We start from the raw sequence: 23,417 nt of genomic DNA, 5'->3' as shown, positions 1-23,417 counted from the left end.
GGGCCTGGAGCCAAGGTGGTTGTTGTGGGCTGTTCTGTAGTGGAATGATCCTTTGTTAGAGATTCTTGAACCCTCCCAGAAACCACGCAGGAGACCTATGTTCCAGAGACTGAGTCTCCCCCCCGGCCCCCCGAGTAGAGTAGCCGGTGTTTGGAGACTGGTTGGCTTTTGCTCTGTAAAATCAACTGGGAGAATCTTGACAGCGCCCAGAGCACCGGGCATTCTGTTTTGGCAAGGACAGCACCGCGGCTTCTAAGCGCAGAGGGAACTACGGCTGCTGATTTTTCTGTTGTTTACCAGCTGCAGGATGCAGCTGTCCTTATCTACGGTCTGACTGAGACCAGCTATTTTCAGAAATTTAATACAGTGAGCGCGAGTTGAGGCAAATAGCAGCTGTACGTTTAACTGCTGACTTTTTGGCTATTCAAATTTGTCTTTGTCTTTAATTTGCCCGTTGGTCATCTCTGAGGAAATGGGGATTATTATCCCCAGGCTCTAAGTTGTGAGCTGAACTCGCCTGGATCTTGTGCTGTGCCCACAACACGGAGGGTCATTTGAGGTCAAATTATTTCCTTTGCAGGGCCTGACTGTGGGCTCTGGGGAACCCCTGGTGTGGTGAGAAGGGGACTCTATAAAGGGATTGCTGCCACAGGACAGGCCCAGGTCCATTCAGCGGTGCTTGTGTGGAGGGTGGTCATCAGTACACAGAAGTGAGATCTGTGACGAAGCCTTTAGGTGTTTGATGTCGTTTCAGGCCATTCTCCTTATTACCATATTCCAAGGTTTCATTCAATTTGTCAACAATCTTTACAGTCTTTTGTGAGCACCACCTGTGTGTCTGGTACTATGTAAAGAAGGAAGATGATCTCTGGGGCTTTCAGTAGCTCAGTCACCGAGATGAGGACTCTTGGGCAAATAATGACAATTCAGTGTGATCAGCAGGTGTTAGAACAGAAGGGTACACAGGAAATTATCAGGTTGTAGTGGGAGGCAGGGGTACTGACCCACCAGCAAACACAGAGAAAACAAGAGCAGACATGTGTTTGTCCAAGTGAAAGTCATTTTTTAAAGAAAAAAACCTGACTGTAGATTCTTTCGAGACCAGGTTTTGGTCCTCATCCCTGAGATTTTCCCATCTCAGGGAAAGGAGGTTCTGCCCCCAGAAGAAGCCTTGGACTCTGCAAAGAACACTTGTTTTACTGAGAACCTTGTTGTGTTTTGCTCACTTGCAAGCTTTTCAGAAAGCTTTCACTGTTGTGCAATATGAAAAGTACAGGAATAAAGGTGCAGTGTCTCACTCGAAAGGCTGGAGTTTGAACTTTGAATCTCTAAGAACTAATAGAAGAGACTGGTGGATCCAAAAATTTGACTTTCGACTTCTTAAATTCACAGCTGGCCTGTACGCATCTGGGAAGGATTAGAGACAGAGCATAGATACTGGAGATCAGGAGGATAAATGCCTCCTCCTGCACTTGACATTGAGCAGGGGCTCAGTACACGTTTGCTGCTGTCTTCTGTATTGAAATTTGAATTCTGCGTTCTCCTTTTTTGACTCAAGAGCAAATGGTACCCCTCTGCACATTAAGAAGAAAGGGAACCAACATTTGCTGAGTACGTGCTGTGTCCTAAACACCGTTCGGGTGCTTGACACCTGTGATTACCTAGCAAGCTTTCACGGTCCGGAGAGGTTTTGGTCAGCATTGGAATTCAGACATATTTCTGTATTCTGTTGAAGGCCATGTTCAGTGTTTTGAGGCACCACTCTACATAACACTATGCAAGCTAGTAAAACATTACCATTTATAGTTGTAAGATAGATCCCTATTTGAGAGGTGTTAAAATGTGAAAAAATTTACATCATAGAATTGATCAAATATGATGTAGTTGAGGTTGAGTGTATAGTTTCTAAGGAGAAGTCTGTCTAGAAGCAGATTCTTGGGGTCTTGAGAGCGATACACTCTATTTCCTAACATGTATTCACACAAGCTTTTTTTTTTCCTTTTTAAAATTATCTTTTTAAGGATAAGATGGGATTAACATAAGCAACGCATTTAGTAAACACTGATGGAACACCCAATATGTTTCGAGCTCTGTACCAGACACTGGAGATACTAGATGAAAACACATCCATACCAAACACACACAAAACAAAACACAAAAACAGGGAATCCTCCCTGAAGATGCTGAGAGTTTTATAGGAGGGATGGGTGTGTGAGCCACAATGTAGAGGACATTCTGTGAACTTGAAGTGGGCTTTTATTTTTTTCCTGAGACACAGTGTCTCCATGTTCAGAAAAGGCCAAATTTATTAGTCGATGCCACCTGCAACCCCTTAATCCACACCCTTGCTGGCTTTCTCAAAGAATCCATTGAGAGGAAATCAGAATCAATATTTGTGAAAATAAGCTTATTTTCTCCATTGACTACCAGTACTGGATATCATATTTTTATTTATTTTTGAGGCCAAAACTCGTATCTGGATAAAGCTTCATAGCTTCCAGTTTGGGCCTAGCTTCTCCATCCTTTGTTTACGAGGTTGTCTCTTGATCTGTCATAACTCATGTGCTTATAACATACAATTGATAATGAGAAGTCACATCATGGTCAACAGCAGGTTTTATGATACACCAGTTGATGTCAACATTTTAAGTACATATCCCTCATATTCTTTGGGAGCGTCATCTGTGACTCCTGATTTTCCCATAAGATTTTTTTTTTCCACAGAGAAACTTTGATTTATTCATAATTGGGTTTTGTCGGGGGACAGTTGGAATGACCAACCATTGAAATGACTTGTCACCAAAAAAGAACTAGAAAAAAACATGGGGAAATTCTTCTTTGTTTTTATTCTCAGAACAGGAGGTAAGTCTCTTCTGACAATGATAGAAAACACTAAAGTCATATAAGAGAGAATCAACTTCTTAACAATACATGTACTAACCAGAAACCATCATAGGCAAAATCGAAAGACAGAATAATGACTGGAAGAAGTCTTTTGCAAGATAGGGTTAATAGGCTTTTAAAAAAAATGAAGAGATTTTACAAATGAATTAAGAGATTGATGGCCCAAAAGAAAAATGGGCAGTCTATAAACAAGAGAGTTCACAGAAAAGGAAATACTGAAGATTCTTTATGGTGGGTCTTTTAGCCTTGTTCAGAATAGGGAAGAATTAAAACAGGAACCTATACTGAGATACGGTTTTAAGCTCTGAGGTGGTAAGGAGGGAAAGGTATGACACCATTTTTGTGTTGTGAGGGTATAGGAAAAGAAGCCCAGTGTTCGTCCTGATGTGTGTACACTTCAGCCCAGCCATTCTGGAGAGCCAGTTGGTATTTTCTCCCAAAGTATATGGCAGCTGACTACTAACCTTGCACTCCCAGGAATCTGTCCTACCTATTGTCTCGCCTACCTCTGCCATGTGTGTAGAAGATTGCAAGCCCCAGTATTCCTCGTAGAATCCTTTGTAATAAAAGAGTAGAAACAGCATAAATGCCCTTCAACAGAGAACAGGTCATGTAAGTTGTGGAACATCCACACAGTGGAACAGTCTGCACTTGTCGAAAGGAGTCAGTCAGCCATTTATGTGCTAACCTCGAGAACTGTTTTTAAATGATAAAAAGGCAGAGTGCACAACATTGGGTGTGCTCGGCTGCCATATTGTGTTAAAATAAAAAGTGAAAGTAAACAAAATGTGATAAGTGCAGAAGAGCTGGGACTGGGTGGAGAATACATATTACCTATTTATTTATTGTATCGACTGTGGAGGAAGACAGAGGAATTGTAAGAGTCACCACTGGCAGGGAAACTGAGTAGCTGAGGGAGAAGTATTTTTCATGGTAGCCCTTTCGTACTGGTGGAATTATATACCGGGTATATTCTGATTCTAATGGCATGCATCCAACTAATGATCTTATTAAATAATACTAATTTAATCAAATTGAGCAAGTTCAGAAACACTCTGAGTCACTGAGATAAGCGTGAACCTTCTTACCTTAAGGGCATAGGTCTCCTATTATGAAGTTACTTTCTATCTTCCACAGCGCCTTAAGGCAAGCTTGTAAGATTCATGCAACTTCTTTTCATGGTTAGAATTGTTCAAAGGCTGTTTTGTGGGAAAGGCTTCCTAATGGGTTCTCAGCGAGTGAAATTTAGGGAAGCCCACGTCATTTCTAGCAGCATGATCTCCTCATGTGTCCACGGGACTGAGCTCTTGTAAGGCTCAGCAGTATGTTTGAATGAGAGTGAGCTCCAGCTCTGAACCAAGAGAGCCCACTTACTCTATCATCACATCCTTTTTCAAGAAAGCTAGTCAGTGAGTCAGCTCAGGGCTGCAACATTACTGTTGATGTCAGCAGCCTGGACAGCTTGCAGACACATGCGCCAGCAGCTGGGCGGGGCTCACCCTCCCTCCCTTCTCCCTCCGGAGCCAGCTGGTTCTTACCAGCTCTGGCAGCTTCAGACAGCACTACTTGTGGCTTCCTGTGGCTTTTCCCCCTCTGCATCCAGGAGAGGAACGGATCCCTTGTTTAGGGCAGCGATTAGCCACTCCACTTAAATATGGGTGGATGTAAGTTTTGAAGTTAACTCTTAGGAATGAACAGAATGGATAGATGACATATACACTCAAGACTAGCAACTACCTTGTCTTGGGCTTGGGGTAGTTAAGGGAGAAACACACTGTGGCCAGCTAACCTGAGATAAAATTTAAAAATAGCCTTAAGTGAGGTGGCAACTGATACAAAATACTTCCATTATGCTATGCTTGGATAGATCTAGGGGGTGTGTGTGAGGTGTCTTTTAAAATAATTTCACAGTGGCTTTGCCATTTTTTGGCCAATTTAATCCTCCGAGCCTCCCAAGGGCGAGTTCCTTCTTTCTGCAGGCTCCGCTGGGGCTTCCAGCTCTGGGAGACTCAGTGTCCATTCAGCTCCACTATGGCCGTGGTCTGACACAGGGCTTCCCAGGGAAGCTGAGCAGGGCTTCTTGGCACTGCACTCCTCTTCTTGCTTGCATCCCATGACCTCCAGGGGCCCTGGGAGGAGCGAGAGCACATAAGGCCAGTAATGGCCACTTGGCAACTGACGATTTTGTTTTAAATGTTAGCCCATTCCCTGCTTATGCAATGGAAGCACCTCCTTGTCTCCCTTTCCTGTAGCCGGGGCTGGGCAAGAGAAGAGAGATGGAAAGACAACAGACTAAAGAATCAGAAGCCTAGGAATTTGGGGGAATTTTTGTCTTATAGTTATTTGGCTCTTAACCCAAATAAAATTTGGGTTTTGTAAAATTTATTTTTTTTGTAAAATAAATTACAAAATTTATTTTGTAAAATAAATTTTGTAAAATTTATTTTTTAAAATTATTTTCCTTTTGTAAAATTATTTTCCAAACTAAAAAATAAGGCGTATGAAACAAAGAAAAGTTGAAAACATAGTAAACACTCCTAAACTTAACACCATCGAGATTTAACAGTTAATTCACAGTTAACATCTTTGCTTTATCTATATACATGCATGTGTATTTCTAGCTCATGTTTCCATTTCTAAGACTTCCCTCCAAATGTCTTCAAACTGCTATCACTTCTTCTAAGGGCTAAGGAATCAGCATCTTTCCATGTCCTTCTTTTTTCACTTTTTGTTTGCAAAAAAATTTTTTTACTCTGAAAATTTGGCTTATTCTTGCCAAGACCTCTTACCCTGAGTTGGATTTAGTAAGAATTCATACTGGAAGAGTAAAGTCATTGTCTCCTACCCATTTTTCCTTTTTATTCCTTTTTTTTTTTTTAAAGGGAGAAATCATTGTATATCTCAGGTATTATTCACTATCTGAACTTAGGAACCGAATAGATTCAGGTAATTTTTTGAGAGACAGTTGGTAACTGTCATCATCTGAACCCTCATTTATGTCTGAAATCCTGAAATTACATGGATTGTGATAACGAAGCTCTTCTTGTTATCTACATTCCTGTTCTCTAAATGTGGGAACTACATAGATTCAGATAGCTAGGTACTCATGGCAGGGGAGATAGCCCTTGCTTTCATCCTGAGATAAAAGGTATATAAGAGCTGTTCTTATATATCTCCTAGACCTATAGGAGGTCATGAAATCTAATTTGATTTCCATTACATGACCATATGGGAGAACAGGGGAAACAAGCTTGAGATGCTATCATCATCCTTAAATAATTTTAGTTATGTATTTATTTGTGACTGTAATTCCTTTGAGATGAAACTTCAGTGGCAATTGAATGTCTTTTTTTTTTTTTTTTTTTTAACAGTTGCTGGTCTGTTGGGATCTGGAATATTTTCAAATATAAAACCAAGTTACTGGGCCACAGTTGAGGTGTCTGATATTTGCAGAATCTCTCATCTTTATCTCAGGGCCAGAGTGGAGGCCCTGCCTTCTGCCCCTTCCCTCAGAAGCCACGGCAGCTCCTTGTGGTCATTTGGTTGCTTGTGTTGGGTTTACGGGGGTTTGACATTTCCTGTAAATGTCCAGTGGGTCCAGACAGAGAAGTGACAAAAGCTCAGCAAAGAAGATCGCTTGGAAACTAGACAGGCCTGATCTTGAATCCTCACTTTGTGACCTTGGGCAGGTTATGCAAACCTCTTAGAGGCTCAGTTTTCTCATCTGTCAGATGAAGCTCAGAAGAGATACCTTCACAGCAAATGGATTACTTATATTTCATGACGAATCATTTTGCACAGTACTGGTAATGGTTTATTTCTTAAAGTCTCCGTTGTCTACTGGATCTGAGCAACATAGAGGGTCAGCTCAGATGGAATAGCAATTAGTTTTCATTGAATTTAGCAAATGGGCTTTTAAAAACCATTATTAAAGTGATGGAAAATTTCACAAGCATGGCATAGGATTTTTCCCTTCTTTTTACATGTTGGGTGAGATCTGGAGGGAAAGTTCAGTGGAAAGGGTAAGCTTTGGCTTGTAAGGAAGCTTCTTCTTGAGTCTATCAAGTATATCTGGCTATAGAGTGGGGAGAGGGGGCCTTGTGGAATCCAACTGGGTAGTGCCAGGAGCCAAGGGGTTAAGTTGAACCACTTTAGCAGACTGGCAAGGAGCATCTAGGCTGGGTAATTAATGCTTCATTTCAGGGGGTCATTGATGCATCAAAGTTGTTAATTAGTTTTATGAAAACAGATTGTGCAACCACAGGGAGATTGTAATTGGGTAGTAATTGAAAATAACTCAGTGGTAAACCTTAGTTGAGTGAACCAGTTGGGGGTAAGTTGGAAGGAGAGAGAGAATTGGGGTGGGTGGGTTGGGCGCATGGAAAATGACATAGCAGGGCTGACAATAAATGAAACAGAAGTTGAACAGAGAAGACCTGGTCTAATCTTTTTTGTTCAGAAATGAGGAAACCAGTCTAAGGAGGGAAGGGTTTTTCTAAAACCACACAACTAGTTAGAAGTCTTTTTCCTTTCTTCCCTTGCAGTGAAATCCCAGGGTATTCATGACTTTGATGTTTAGGAGTTGGCTATGCAGAACATCCAATGCATGCTGGAAGAGATTTCCCTAAGTGTATACTTAGAAAAGCTGCTAGATCACAGGAGGGAGGAAAGGTAGTCTTACTTAGAACCTCATTTAATTTATAAATCACTTTTGCCATGACCAAGGTTTACAAGGATGTTCCTTTACCACCCATTACTGGACCATCCCCCAGGACTAGAAAACTCTTCAGCCTTCCACAGTGTATCCTTTTAGGAAGGGTCAGTCAACGGGAAAGTGCTTTTTGGTTTGATATTAAAAGAGAAGACTTATTTTTGAGCTTCAGTTTCAGGCTGTAATTTAGCCAAGCACCAGAGTGGGCACTTGGCTTTGGAACCTGTAGGAACACAGGGTTGCAGGGACACAGCGGGAAATGGCTCATTCCAGTGTAGCCCAAATACAAGTTCAGTCACCTTTCTCACAAACAATGCTACAAACCTCCATAGCCCAGGGGTATTCAAGCCCCCAAATTTCAATCAGTACCTTGTTGACCTCATCCATTTGGCTGGTTCCATGTGCTCAGTGGTTCTGGAAATCAGAAAGGAAAACAGGTCAACAGAGGAACTTAAGGTGGAGTTGAAGTGAACCATTCATCTCTCTTCCCCTATCACCTGGTACTAGTATCTGGAAGGACTAAGTGGACTTGCATGGAGAGTACTCAGGAGGGCCTTGGGGGGCTCGTTGGGCCAAAATAAATCACATGCTCTTTAAGGTCACACAACAGAACCACCCGTCTTGTGTTGGCTCCCTGGGGAGCTCTCCCCTCATTATCTCTGCCTCCTCCCCTTTCTTTGTGTCTCTACCTCATTTCCCCAGTGAGGCTTCCAAGTGAGCATGATGAGCTCATGGCTGGAAGGCAAAAAGAATTGGCTTTTTTAAGTTCCCGCAAAGGGACTTTGATTATCTGGTGGATAGATGGCCCCCACTGGTCAAGTTTCCTGAGAGGCCTTTCTCTTAAGGCTTAATATCTACCCCAATAAGTTGGGGGGCAGTGTTACCCCTTTGGGCCTGTGAACTCTTCAGAAAAGTCTAGAGAGGCACTCAGCCAAGTAGGTGATCTTAAGACTCTCTCCTGTTCCTTGGCTACCAGTGTAAATAGGAGCCACGGCAGCCATAACATTTTCAAGTTACCAAACGGAAAACATACTTATCAGTGGTAACTGCTTTTAAAAATAACATGTATTGTTTTTATAATCATGAAAGTTAATATTTCCCTGTAGAGAACTTGGAAGGCCCAAAGATGCATAAGGAATAAATTAAGTCACTTGTAATCTATTTTGTGAATGTTTGGGTAAGTTCATGCTTATAGCTTTTGCAAGAGGATGAGACCCTTTCCTGGCTTTCTTGTTTAGAATATTTGTCTTTCAGTATCTAAATCATATTAGAGGTATTCTTTATTTGCTGTGAACTCAACAGTGAACTTTCTGAATCAATAAAGAATTAATTCATTCCACATGTCCTGGTGACTTCACTTCCGATTAGAGCTATCAGAGGTCGTACAATGCTTGAGTTGCTGTGCTGCAATGCAATTTTGATGGATATTATAAATAGTAAGGTCAAGGGAGGAAAGAAGTTAAGTATCTATGAGCCAGGTTTTCTTTTCCTATAAGAAAAAACTGCAGATAACTCGAGAAATCTGGAATGCAGCTGGCTGCTATGTATCCTGGGTAAAGCAGGGGATGCCTATACTTAGTAGCTGAATAGATTTTCTAGAAAGATGATTGTCGCATGATCTTGGGCTTCGGTTATGGTTCTTAACCCCACTGTGATGACACTAAAACCATTCTTAGGGGCAGTTTCATATTCACTCGACTCATTGTTAATTACAAGAGAGAATTCTGCAACAGTCTGTCTTTCTGAATGACATTGGAAATCATGTACTTAATTTCCATGCATAGGGTCCTTTGGCAAAAGTGGGGGAAAAATTAAATATTTAAAGTTTTGAACTAAGTTCAGGAAACGGGTGGGTGGACTCCTTAGTCTGTTGGCATGTGATTTGTGGGCAGGAATTTCTCTCTTTAAGCAAGAACAGTGCACTATATTGATGGACCATGTTGTCCAATGTAATGTTGTTCCTGAGAACCAAAGTGTAGACAAGTGCTCTTTGTCTAATTGAGTGAATAAAAAATGTGTATTGGCATGAATGGCCATGTGCGTTTCAGGGAGGAGGGGCACATGCCAGGGCCCTATTGAATTAAAAAATTTAAAAGCACATACATAAAACTTTGTGGATTGGAAGGGGCAGCTGGGGATGCATTACCCAAGTCTTAAACTTTCACGGGAGGCAGAAGAAGGTATGGGTGGTTGTATAGAGGAGAAGTGCTGTTGGAATGGTAGACACGTGCAGTAACCGGTGGTCTTTGCAATCTGCAGTCAGTTGTAAGAATTTCTCAGGCCTTACAGGTTGTAAAAGAGACGGTTGTGTTGGCTTTGTGTTTTTTACAACCCTTCAACCTAATACTTTGAAATGAGGGTCAGTGTCTTCCTGATTGAGGAACTCGAAAATGTTTTGCTTGTCATGTGTGAGTGAAGTCATGAGGGTTCTAATGAGTGGTGATCAACACTCCCTAAACCCTGCCCCGTGGGATCTGGCCACCTGGCTCCTGGATTTGCATCCCTGCCAGAAGAGCCAATAAAAAGATTAAGGTCAATGGACTTGGTCCATTAAGGTCAATGCCACAAGTGCCTGCCAGAGTTTGAAAGCCCAGCGGCAAATGACAAGGGTAGTAGAGGTATCGAGCCGACTTGAGTTGCGCACTAGCCTTCTTCCCATGGCTGTATGCCCTCTCTGGGCCTTAGTGGTTTCACCTGTAACATGGGGGGCTATGACCTATTATTTCCCCATTCCACACCTGGTGCAAGCTGTGGTTTTTACCTCCCCAGTCACTGTAGCAGATCCTAACTGGTCTCTCTATTTTGTTTCTTGCCCCCCTAAAATCTATTCTCCACATACTAGCCGATGCTCATGAAGCTCACCATTTCCATCTGAAACCTTCTTGTTTGCTTACTTGTTACTGTCTTTCTGACGCTCCCCTCCAGAATGTGAGCTTCATGAAGGCCTCCGTTAAATCCCTTGGAGCTGTACCCTGGCTCCCTGGGGGCGGTCCTCAGGTGCTCCATCCAGATGCTTTTGCCTCTGGTGTTCTCGAGAGCTGCTCTGAAGTAGGAGTCAGGAAGCCTAGGGCCTAGCCTTAGTTCTGCCCCTTACTGGGCAGGAGCCCGTCATTAAGAAAGTCACATCATTTCTCTAGACCTCAGTTTCCTTACTTGTAAAGAGGGTATATTAGTTTGCTTGGGCTACCATGATGAAGTACCACAGACTGGGTTTTGTCACAGTTCTGGAGGCTAGAAGTTTGAAGTAAAGGTGTCCTCAGGCTTCTCTCCTTGGCTTGTAGAAGAGGGTAGCCTTCCTCCTCTGTCTTCACATGCTCATCCCACTGTGTGTTTCTGTGTCCTAATGGCTTCTCATAAAGACACCAGTCATCTTGGTATAGGACCCAACTATCCCCCAATCCCGTCTTGTTAAAGTTCCTTAGTTGGCTCTGTCTCTCTGTGCAGTCACATTTTGAGGCTCAGGGAGTTTTGACTTCAACCTATGAATTTTGATGGATATAATTCAATCCATACAGAGGAGAATGTGCTAGGTATTATCTAAGACCATTTCCAAATCTATCAAATTATATTTTAAGTTGGAGATCTTCTTTACTCCCTTGTCCAGTTCCACTCCTGTGAGGTAACAGCTTGGTGCATATACTTCTTCTTCTTCTTCTTCTTCTTTTTTTTTTTTTTTTTGTAAGATTTTATTTGAGAGAGAGAGAGAGAAAGCAAGCAGGAGAGGAGAGAAGCAGAGGGGGAAGAAGACTCCCTGCTGAGCAGGGAGCCTGATGCAGGGCTCGATCCCAGGGCCCCAGGATCATGACCTGAGCAGAAGGCAGACCCTTAAGCGACTGACCCACCCAGGTGCCCCTGCTTTCTAATTTTTAATGCTTACACATGGCTCCATGTATATTTTTGAAGGGTTTCAAAGTCTCTCTCTGTGTGTATTTAGCAATAATGTAAGTTATGGACTGTCAAAACAGCAGAATTTATATATAAAACAAACGGAACAAAAAGAACACCTGGGGTTTCAGTTTCATTTTTTTTCTCTCTAATTTTTGAAGTATGTAATGAAAAACACTTTTGTTTGTTTCCTCCCCCAGCTGGAAACTGACAAGCTGGCTCTCCCGATGAGTCCCAGCCCCCTTAGCCCGAGCTCCATCCCCAGCCCCAACACAAAACTGGAGAATTCCACTCTGCTGACGGTGGAGCCGTCCCCGCTGGATAAGAACAAGGGCTTCTTCGTGGATGAATCCGAGCCCCTTCTTCGCTGTGACTCCACATCCAGCGGCTCCTCGGCGCTGAGCAGGACGGGCTCCTTTATTACCAAAGGTACAGACTGGGCAGGATGGTTACAAGGCGTATTCTGTAAGCCTCCCCCAGAGGAGACCCTGGGGTTTCTCCCCCAGCAGTTGCACAGTCCAGTGGTAGCTGAGTCATTGGGTGACCTGCCCAGGAAGATGTATCATAGACCCCAGGATGATGGGTCTACTGGGCCTGAGAGAAACCACGTCACTCGCCAGCCACTACCCACCCTGAAGGTCTTTACAGCTCTGATTATCTGGCAGACAGTCTGCATTGGTCACCCTTTATCCTCATGACGCTATCAAAGGTGTTTCAGGAAGGTCTGATAAAATGCAGTCTGGCAAGTTTTGTTGAAAATTATTTACCAGGTTTGAAGAATCCAAGGATTTAAAGTATAACTGGGCGCCTGGGTGGCTCAGTGGGTTAAGCCGCTGCCTTCGGCTCAGGTCATGATCTCAGGGTCCTGGGATCGAGTCCCGCATCAGGCTCTCTGCTCAGCAGGGAGCCTGCTTCCTCCTCTCTCTGCCTGCCTCTCTGCTTACTTGTAATTTCTCTCTGTCAAATAAATAAATAAAATCTTTAAAAAAAAAAAAAAAAAAAAAAAATAAAGTATAACCTATCTTGAGAGTCAGAAGTGTAGGTTTCAGTAACTCAAATTAAAATTAATCCTCTTAAGAATCGTTGCAAATAGCAATGTTTTAAGCATTGTGGGTTAGTGTTTTGGTAAATAATTTGCCACTTGCGGTTTTTAAGGGCACGATAGGGATTGGCACGCACGCTGTATTGATGACAAATTTTTGTTCAGAATTTCCCGGTTTGGGGAATTCCAATTATACTTTTGTGAAAGGGTTATATTTTATGTTTATAAAATATGTTCTATTTTCTATACCGTACCTATTTATATTTATATGAAAGATTTGTATTTTAGGTTGTATTTTATGTTCCATGTTATATTTTGGAGAAAACTTTTTTATAATAGTAATAAAAGTCACAGTTCTTCACCATGTTGAGTGAGCTCTGGCCCAAGAAGCAGTATTTTCTCATTTATGTGCTTTTGCTCTTAGCAGTTTAGTTTTAAAATTTGGCAGTGTCATTAGCAGTCAGATGAGCAGACTACATTGATCTGGAATTTTTGCGAGCCAGGGTGGAGTGATGTCTTTGTTTAGTAAACACATTACAGATGGGAGAGGGTTGTTTTGTTGTGTTTTCATTTTATTTAACTTTCTGTAAGTATTCCAGCATCCTGAGTTTTGGAAGAATCTAGATGTCTTCTAAGTTGAGGCAAAGTCATGCTAATGACAATCAACAACCCAGTCAAGTGGTTCCCTGTCTGATCTCCAGGACTCAAATCTTGTTTGTTATCTTTAGTGCAAGGCACATAAAAACTACTGGGCTGTTTAAAATGTGCCAGAGGTTCCCTTACTCACCTTGAGGGTAGGGGGTGGGGACAACCTTCTAGGTGGGGAGCTGTCCCTCCTAGCTCTCCTCCTCTCCTTGGTTTCCCCAGTACCATCCCTTATCTCTGTCCCCTTCCCTCCCTTCTCCTCCCCGCAGAAAAGAAGGACACAGTGTTGCGGCAGGTACGCCTGGACCCCTGTGACTTGCAGCCTATTTTTGACGACATGCTCCACATTCTGAATCCTGAGGAGCTGCGGGTGATCGAAGAGATTCCTCAGGCTGAGGACAAGCTGGACCGGCTGTTTGAAATTATCGGAGTCAAGAGCCAGGAAGCCAGTCAGACCCTCTTGGACTCTGTGTATAGCCATCTTCCTGACCTGTTGTAGAACCTGAGGTCTGCTACACTTTGGAAGTGACTCGGTTTAGTGGCAGGGTGGTTTTTTGTTGGTTTTGTTTTCGTTTTTCTAGATTCTTGGGTGTGTGTGAGTGTGTGTTTGTGTGTGTGTGTGTGTGTGTGTTTAACAGAGTATTGGGCCAATATTTTGAGTTCTTTCCTTTTTTAACCCGTCTAGGACATTAGTCTATAAGCCTTCTCAAGGTGTAACTGTTGAAAAATACCCACCACTAAAGTTTTTTGGGTTCCATTTTTTCTTTGTTTCGATTTCTTATGTATTTTCCGAATTTTCTGTGCACTTTAAATTCACTTAATGGACCCCAAATGCAGTGTGACTTTCCTTGCACACTGGATTGTGAGGCTCTTAACCTCTTAAAAGTGTAAATGGCATCTTGTGAATTCTTTAAGCAGTCTTCATGTCTCAACATCCACGTCTGCTTTTTTTTTTTTTAATTAATGATTACTGTTTTTATTATTCATTGTAATTTACAGATTTTGTTAAGGTTGAAAAAATGTAATACCCCGTTGAGTTACTGTAATACAATTAGACTTTGAGTTCTCTTTTTAATATGCCTTGGTGTACAGTTCATATTCATGGCTGAAACTTGACCACACTGTTGCTGATCGTATGGTTTTCACTTGAGCACTGTGTAGAATGCTTGATTACTTGTGCTCCTCTTCTGCTAATATGCTCTGGGCTGGAGACATGAAATCCTCAAGCCATCAGAACTTGCTATTTAAGTGGCTTGACAACTGGGCCACCAAAGAACTTGAACTTCATCTTTTTAGGAATTGAGCTGTTCTGGAACATACTGCTGCACTTTGGAAAGTCACAACTGAGAGCCAGTGGCACCTTTTTTCCATAGGGAATTTGCCCAGCTTTGCTTTAAAAGATGTCTTGTTTTTTATACACACATAGCTGGTAGGTCCAGTCCGCCTCAAGGCCTTGGTCTTGGTGGGTCTCCTTCGTCCTTCAATCACTTTAATTAAAAACGGCTGCAGCTGTAAGAACTCTTGTCCAATATATTTGCAACTCTGCTCCCATTTATAAACCTGCGCACTCTCTAATGTTCAGTTGGCAGACTCGCATGCAAAGGTGGTGTGGACTCCCTTTGTGTGGGCGGGGGTTGTGGGTCGTGGTGAGGGACGGATATCAGAAAAATGCCTTCAAGTGTACTAATTTATTAATAAATATTAGGTGTTTGTTACTTGAGTGGTTTGAGTGTGTTTACTACTTGTCTTCTACATGTACTCAAGTTGTAACCCTTTGATGAGACTCTTGGAAAAGAATGTGTGTATTCCAGAAATCTCAGCATTTCTGATCTGTAAATCATGCCGGTTAACGAAGCTTTGTGTCTGGAAGAGTATCTGGAGGTACGTAGAGAAGGATGACCAAGCGTTAAAGGGGACTAAACATTCCTGGGTCTTTTGAGGGTAAATCGGAGGCTCCTAGGTTTGGAGTTCATCCCTGTTTTAAGAAATGGGGATTTGGAGGTGGAGAGGTGGAAATGAAGAGCAGGCGCAGGAGGATATTCTTACTTGTGTCCATCTAGGAAGTTTACAAGTCATGGGGGGTCTAGACCAGTTTACAGGCTTTTGTGTGAACCTTCTTTCTCCCTGAGTAGCTTCGGGGGGCTTTCTTGGCCATTGGGCAAGGTAAAGTCTTAGGCTGATGGAATATATTACATCACCTTATATGTATTGTTTTATATTACATTGTGTCTTATATTTGATCACATAACTGCCTTAGCCTGAGAAACCCCAGCTCTATAGAATTCCAATGGCCAGGCTATCAGCAATTTTGAGTTCCTCTTTCAGTGGGAAAGTAGAAGTAGATGGCCTGTCTGAACACTTTGGCTCCCTTGTCAGGGACATTAAAGGGCTTTTCTGCTTTCAACCACTTCCACGTGGCTGGTTTCTAGAGAACACTTCTGGCATTTGGTTTTATGGTTCTCAGGTCAGGTTTCCCTTCCTATTTTGTCAACAGAAGGCAGAAACCCTTTACAAACAGAAAAGCAAACTAGAATGGGTTAGAGATAATGGGGGAGGAGACAAAGTGTGTTTTTCAGATGTTTTCAAGACTGCCACTTCTTTTTGTGGGGGTTGAAAACATAAATCAGTGTTGTGGTTATTAAGTTTGTAAGTTATTCATAGCTTGGAGATTATTTCTTAACCATTTATGCAGCTTTATACTTTACAAAGTGTTGTTTACATTGTCTCGTTGAAACCTTATAACTATCTGACAGGTACCATTGTTGTACCCATTCTGTAGATAAAAAAATAGGCTTGTAAAGGCTAAGGAGCTTACTTAAGGCTCTACAGTTGTAGAGATGAGACTTGAATCTGAATCCCAGGCTGTGTACTCGGGATTGATAACCAGAACTACTTTGTCAAGCTCAGCCAGTGAGCAGAGATCACAGTGATGAAATTTATTTGGCTTATAAGGAAAGCCTGATACTTAAAATTCAGGAAATAATTGCAAAAGTATAGAAGTGGGGCAGTATCTCTTGATGATCCAAGGGAAAGGGACATAGAGTTGTGGTTAAACAGAAGCTTAATATTGAATTAACATAATGTAAGCAACCCCAAGCTGCATTATTCTCTCTCTCTCCAAAAAAAAAAAAAAAAAACTATATATATATATATATATATATATATATATATATATATATAATGCAAATAAAATGTTTGAGTCAGAGTTTACAACAGTCTGATTTATATATTTTTGTGGCTCACTTTGGAGGTTTTTTCTGCCCGACTTTGAGGGCTATGCTGAACTACGAGGTTTCCAATGTGGGTGTTGGAGGGATCACCAGAAGAGTAAGAAACAGAATCAGGAACAATTGTTAAGAAATATAAACCTCACGGCAAAGATCATTTGGGCGGGAGAAAGACTATCTTCAGTTATTTGCAGGGCTAAGGAAGAGACTATTTCTTTTTCTTTAGAGAGTAATACTGTTTCCTCTAGGCCAATTTAGGTTAAATGCAGAGAAGGTTTTAAACAATTAGATCAGGCTGCTTTTCAAAGGAGAAAATGACTCCTACTCTGGGGAGAAGTTGGATGTGCTTCAGTGATTCTCAACCTTGCATGGAAATAATCACCTGGGAATGAGCAGTCTTGTAAAGGCCGGGTCCCAGAGAGTTCAATTCAGGTTTGTAGTGAAGGAGAGAACCGGCATCTCACACCTTTTTTTCTACAAACTTATGGTGGGATAAGGGCTTGGGATCCTTGCCACTGTGGACCACCACAGCACCTGGGAGCTTGTTAAAATGTATACATTATGTTATGCTCCTTAAATTTTAATAAGCAAATGAAACACTCGGGGATCTTGTTAAAATGCAGATTGTTTCAGTTGTTGAGAGGGGTGGGGACCTAGGTGATGTGGATGCTACTGGTCTCTAAATCACACCGAGGAGCCCGAGACTGTGCCTCGGTTTCATGCAGAGTAGTGCCCATATAGGAGAAGATGACACCAATTCCAAAGGAGAGAAGTCAACAATTTCTGACGATCCGAAGAGATTTCAGAATCCAGCAGTCCCGGTCAAGATCTACAGCAGTGGTTCTTGATCCTGGTTGTGCGTCAAAATCAGCAGGGGGAGCTTCGGGAAATCCAGTGCCCCGGGCTAAACTCCAAACCAGTTATGCCAGAGTCTAAGGGCCTGGGACCCAGGCATGAGCATTTTTTTAAAGCTCCCCAGGAGATGCCAATGTGTAGTCAACTTGGATGACCACTGATTTCAGAGTCTGTGAGGAGAATACTTATCAATCCTCACCCCAGATCTGATGGATAAATCTTAACAGGGAGTTAACCTGGAAATCCACAATAGTGATTTTGCTACACATAGTCCCACTTACTTTCGGATCTGAACCCCTACTATGAAATTCAATGTAACTGTTAAGAATTGCTACACTACCAAGCTAAAGTTTCATTGCACTAATGAATAACTAATTGATGCAACTGATCAATTCTTCATGGCTTTGAGCATTATGTATAAGGTGTGGTTAACCAAGAATATTTGGGATGTGATGTTACTCTGATTTGTGTTTCTATATATATTGGATTGAAGGTTTGCCAATTTTCAAAAAATAAAGTAAGATCTGATGAGTCATAAACTGCACTGACTGTATCAAAATCTCAGATTGTTGTAGCCTCTGGGCTCTGGGAGCATCGGTCTTATTGTATGGTCCTTTAGGTGCATCAGGCACCTTTCTTAAACTTGGATTTGAGCAAAGGAGATGTGATCCATCTCTTAGTTAAAAAAATTTATAGCCCTTACCTTCATAAGGAAACTTGGACATTTGGGAGAAATCATGTGTTTTTCAGGTGGGAAGTGAGGCTCATTTCTGCTACATAATGACCTTAGTCCTTGCCAGCACTCTATTTCAAGATCCTTATTTTACCTCTTCTCTTGAAAGGAGATAGAAAATGAAGGTAACAATTTGAACAAGAATTATTTGAATTAGAAATCCAAAACAGTTTTTACCATAGTTGACTTCAAGTAGCTGACTATGCGAAGCATGTTGGATGCCAGCATCTTTATTATTTCCAAAATACAGATATTCATAAAATACCTTACAAGGGCATATCAAAAACATGGCAGTGGATACCTCCAGGGAGCAGAACAGGTTACCCAGGAGACAGGAAGAGGAAAGGAAGGACATGCTCTATTCATGATTTGTTCTTTGCAGCCTCTTAAGGTTTACACCATGTGCATATGTTGTGGAATTTTAAAAACTGTAAATAAAAACTATTTTTAGAATATTTCTGAAGCATCCAGGGAATGTACACTCGCGAAGACCAAGGTAAGAGTCATGTGAACCAGACTTAAAATGTTAGTAATAGCTTTGTCAGGGGCACTTTTGCAAAATCTGCAAAGGGAGACGGCATCCGGCTCTGCCCACCACCAACCCCAACCTCTGTGATTTTAGATTCTTTTCCTGGACTTGGCTCCCAAACAGACATAATTAATGCAAAATTGAAATGGAGAGACTTCAAACTTAGAAATTTAGAGATATGGAACATTGCAGGGATTTTCTGGCCCATGTTTTTATATCTCCCAATATAGGAATCACTTGCAGTTAATAGCTTCAGGAGGAAAAAGGTCAGAGATAAGAGTCTTTGGGTGGTTCTTGATCCCTACAGAGGAGGTACTCCAGTTCTGCACTGGCTTTGTCTGGTTTTCACTCCTCTCTTGCTGTATCCATAGCCGGAAGCCAAACTGGAGATCTGGAAGGAGGTGGAAGAGGCAAAAAGATAGCTCATTTCCAATAGTCCTATGACGATTATTTCTCATTCTCTTTAGAAGTTAGAAGAGCTGGAGTGCCTGGGTGGCTCAGATGCTTAAGCGTCTGCCTTTGGCTCAGGTCATGATCTCAGGGTCCTGGGACTGAGCCCCACAGCAGCTCTCAGCTCCAGCAGGGAATGTGTTTTCTCCCTCTTCCGCTGCCTCTCCCTCTGCTTGTTCTGTCTGTCTGTCTAACTGTCTCTCTCTCAAATGAATAAATAAAATCTTTAAAAAAGAAAGAAAGAAATTAGAAGAGTTGATTTCACACTAGGGTTTGGCTCATTTTGTTTCAAATACAGGGTCCCCACCAACAGAAGCATTCATTTTACCACTCCGCTCATCCATCCATGAAACATTTGAGCACCCACCGTGGGTCAGGCACTGTGTCTGAAGATAAGAATGCAAAGAAGATTTCCATACAGGACAGAAGCTACCATCCACAACAGGGTATTTGCTTATTGCTGACCCTCGGCCTCTAGAAGAGTGCCTGGAATGCTGTAGGTGCTCTGTTACCATATGGTGAATAAATGAAAGCATGCAGGCCCAGAGCTCAAGTTCACATGTCAGAAAGGAAACAGACCTATGGACATTATAATCCAATGTATCTAAGTGAAATGATAGAAATACAAAGGAGGTATTAAGAGAGTTAGAAAGTGAATATGAATTAAGGAAAAAGATCACAAAGCTTTTTTGGTGGAAGTGTTTTTTTTTTTTTTTAAGATATTATTTATTTGACAGAGAGACAGCGAGAGAGGGGGAACACAAGCCAGGGAAGTGGGAGAGGGAGAAGCAAGCTTTCCACTGAGCAGGGAGCCCGATGTGGGTCTCGACCCCAGGACCCTGGGATCAAGACCTGAGCCGAAAGCAAGATGCTTGACCCAGTGAGCCACCCAGGCACCCTGGAGATCTTCAAAGAAAACTGTGCCAAAGACAAAGGGCTGACAGTTGCAGTCTCATATATTTCAAAGCTCTGGGGAGTGACATAGCTTGAAAAGAGGAAGCAATTTGAGAAATAAAAGGAATGTTACTTTTTCTTTTCATTTTTCTTAACGTGATCTCTAAAAAATACATTCCTATTATTTGGTTTGTTGAAGTGCAATTACTTATGTGACTATGTCTGGCAGAAGCAAAGGGCAAAACTCATTTTTCCCCCACATGGACACAAGTGCTTCCTACATGAAGAGTTGCTGTGGGAGGTGTTTATTTTGCAATTAAATAAGAGTAAGGAGAATGTTCTGAAGTTATTGCTTAGTGTCCCTCCCCCACTCCTCCCCCAATATCTTTTCTATTATTAAAACCAAGGTTGAAAGTGGCTTTGGTAAGGTAGAATTTTGATCTTAAATAAATTAGTGAACACTTAGCAGAGATACATGTAATCATCTGCATTCCACTTTTCCTACCACACCTAGGTGTTGCAGACATTATTTTACAAGCAAGGAGTTCATATTGTTTCTAGCCTGGCTGACGATCATGATGAGACATGAGGCCAGTCTTGTGACTGCTTTGCACATATCACACCTTCAGAGGACAGAACATTTGTGCCCCTTCACGGAACTCCTCCTCCTCCAATAAAGTACCCAAAGCACTTAGTGAAATTCACTTTAATCTTCACCTGGATCTCATGATGCAGGAACTGTGAGAACTTCCCTTCTGCTGATGGGCGATCCAATGAACAGATAGATTGTGACTTCCCCCACATCACACAGCTAGTTAAGTGGCAGAGCCAGGACAGCTGTCCTAGAGCTGTGTGAGCCAGGCATGGTCCTAAATGACAAAGAAAGTGGACTGGATGTCTGCCCTTCTGGAGCCTCTCATGTGGATTCAACCAAAATCAGATTGCTTTCTTTTTTGGCTTTCTCCCTATTCTTTCTTTCTTTCTTTTTTTTTTTTTTCTTTTTCTTTTTTTCCCACTTTGGAATAATTTAAGAAACACAAGAATTTCCAAAGTGATATAGGGAGCTCCTACCACCCTTTGCCTAGCTTCCCCAGGATAACATCTTTAAGAGCCATAATATTACCCAAGCCAGTAAAACATTCACACAAATTTTATTAATCAAACTATAGACCTTACTCAGTTCATACCAGTGTTACATGTGCGTTGTTTGTTTGTTTGTTTATTTGGTGTGTGTGTGGTTCTATGCAATTATTACATATGTGGATTCATGAAATCACAACCATACTCAGAATACAAAATTGCTTTTTTTTTTTCAAGATTTTATTTTATTTTATTATTTGAGAGAGAGGGTGTGTGTGTGAGCAGGGTGTTGGGAGAATGGGAGAAGGAGAGGGAGAGAGAGATTCTAAAGCAGACTCCACAGTTAGCACAGAGTCTGTCAGGGGACTGGATCTCACGACACTGAGATCATGACCTGAGACAAAACCAAGAGCCAGAAGCTCAACTGACTGAGCCCCAGGCGCCTCAGGAACTGCTTTTTTTTTTTTTTTTTTTTTTTTTTTTATTAAAGATGTTATTTATTTGACAGAGAGAGATCACAAGTAGGCACAGAGAGAGAGAGAGAGTAGAGAGAGAGAGAGGAGGAAGCATGCTCCCTGCTGAGCAGAAAGCCTGATGCTGGACTCGATCCCAGAACTCTGAGATCATGAACTGAGCCAAAGGCAGAGGCTCAACCCACTGAGCCACCCAGGTGCCCCAGGAACTGCTTTATTACCACAAAGAAGCTCCCTCCTGCTGCCTCTTTATAATGACACCTTCCCCTGACCCCTGACCACTGTTTTCTATCACCAGTTGGTCATTTAGAAGGTGTTATATAAATGGAACCATGCAGAACCATTCATTAACCTAGATGAAATGGATGCATTCCTGGAAAACATAAACTCCCAAAATTGAACAAGGAAGAAATTGACAACCTGAATAGACTGATATCTAGTAACGAGATTGAAGCAGTAATCAAAAACCTCCCAAAACACAAGAGCCCGGGACCTGACAGAGTCCCTGGGGAATTCTACCAAACTTTCAAAGAAGAAATAACACCTATTCTCCTGAAGCGGTTTCAAAAAATTGAAACAGAAGGAAAATTTCCAGACTCTCTTTATGAAGCCAACATTACCCTGATCTCCAAACCAGACAAAGACCTCACCAAAAAGGAGAATTTCAGACCAATATCACTGATGAATATGGATGCTAAGATTCTCAACAAGATCCTAGCAAATAGGATCCAACAGTACATTAAAAAGATTATCCACCATGACCAGGTGGGATTCATCCCTCTGTTACAAGGATGGTTCAACATTTGCAAATCAATCAATATGATAGAACAAATCAATAAAAGAAGAGAGAAGAACCACATAGTCCTCTCAATTGATGCAGAAAAAGCATTTGACAAAATTGAGCATCAGTTCCTGATTAAAACGCTTCAAAGTATAGAGATAGAGGGAACATTCCTGAACTTCATAAAGTCTATCTATGAAAAACCCATAGCAAATATAATCCTCAATGGGAAAAAGCTCACAGCCTTCCCATTGAGATCAGGAACAGGACAAGGATGCCCACTCTCACCACTCCTGTTTAACATTGTATTAGAAGAGAAATAAAAGGTATCCAAATTGGCAATGAAGAAGTAAAACTCTCTCTCTTCGCAGATGACATTATACTTTATATGGAAAACTCTTTTCTGGTTCCATATAAATTTTAGGATTATTTGTTCCATTTCTTTTTTTCTTTGAAAAAAATGGATGGGATTTTGATAGGGATTGCATTAAATGTGTAGATTGCTTGAGATAGCATAGACATTTTCACAATATTTGTTCTTCCAATCCATGAACATGGAACATTTTTCCATTTCTTTGTGTCTTCCTCAATTTCTTTCATGAGTACTTTATAGTTTTCTGAGTATAGATTCTTTACCTCTTTGGTTAGGTTTATTCCTAGGTATCTTATGGTTTTGGGTGCAGTTGTATATGGAATTGACTCCTTAATTTCTCTTTTTTCTGTCTTGTTGTTGGTGTAAAGAAATGCAATTGATTTCTGTGCATTGATTTTATATCCTGACACTTTACTGAATTCCTGTACAAGTTCTAGCAGTTTTGGAGTGGAGTCTTTTGGGTTTTCCATGTGAAGTATCTTATCATTTGCAAAGAGGGAGAGTTTGACTACTTCTTTGCTGATTCAGATGCCTTTAATTTCTTTTTGTTGTCTGATTGCTGAGGCTAGGACTTCTAGTACTATGTTGAATAGCAGTGGTAATAATGGACATCCCTGCTGTGTTCTTGACCTTAGCGGAAAAACTCTCAGTTTTCCCCTCCAGAATGATATTCATGGTGGGTTTTTCATAGATGGCTTTGATGATATTGAGGTATGTGCCCTCTATCCCTACACTTTGAAGAGTTTTGATCAGGAAAGGATGCTGTTCATTTTGCTTAATTAAAATTTATACCTCTTGATTAGTAATTCCCAATTTCCTCCTTACTTCCAGCCCC

At 41.6% G+C, this 23,417-nt stretch overlaps 1 protein-coding gene across 1 annotated transcript in view; it reads left to right on the top strand.

Moving 5' to 3' along the window:
- Positions 1–14,902, top strand: part of TNFRSF21 (TNF receptor superfamily member 21) — a 66,335-nt gene extending 51,433 nt beyond the window's left edge. Inside the window, exons 5-6 of the mRNA XM_059178195.1 lie at positions 11,701–11,929; positions 13,457–14,902. Of these exons, the coding sequence (XP_059034178.1) occupies positions 11,701–11,929; positions 13,457–13,686 (459 nt within the window). The 3' untranslated portion in view covers positions 13,687–14,902. The remainder of the gene's footprint in view (positions 1–11,700; positions 11,930–13,456) is intronic.
- The last annotated feature ends 8,515 nt before the right edge of the window (positions 14,903–23,417 follow it).

Source organism: Mustela lutreola, chromosome 6 (genome assembly GCF_030435805.1).
Source record: "Mustela lutreola isolate mMusLut2 chromosome 6, mMusLut2.pri, whole genome shotgun sequence".
NCBI lineage: Eukaryota > Metazoa > Chordata > Mammalia > Carnivora > Mustelidae > Mustela > Mustela lutreola.
This window is presented reverse-complemented; position numbering and strand designations above follow the sequence as displayed.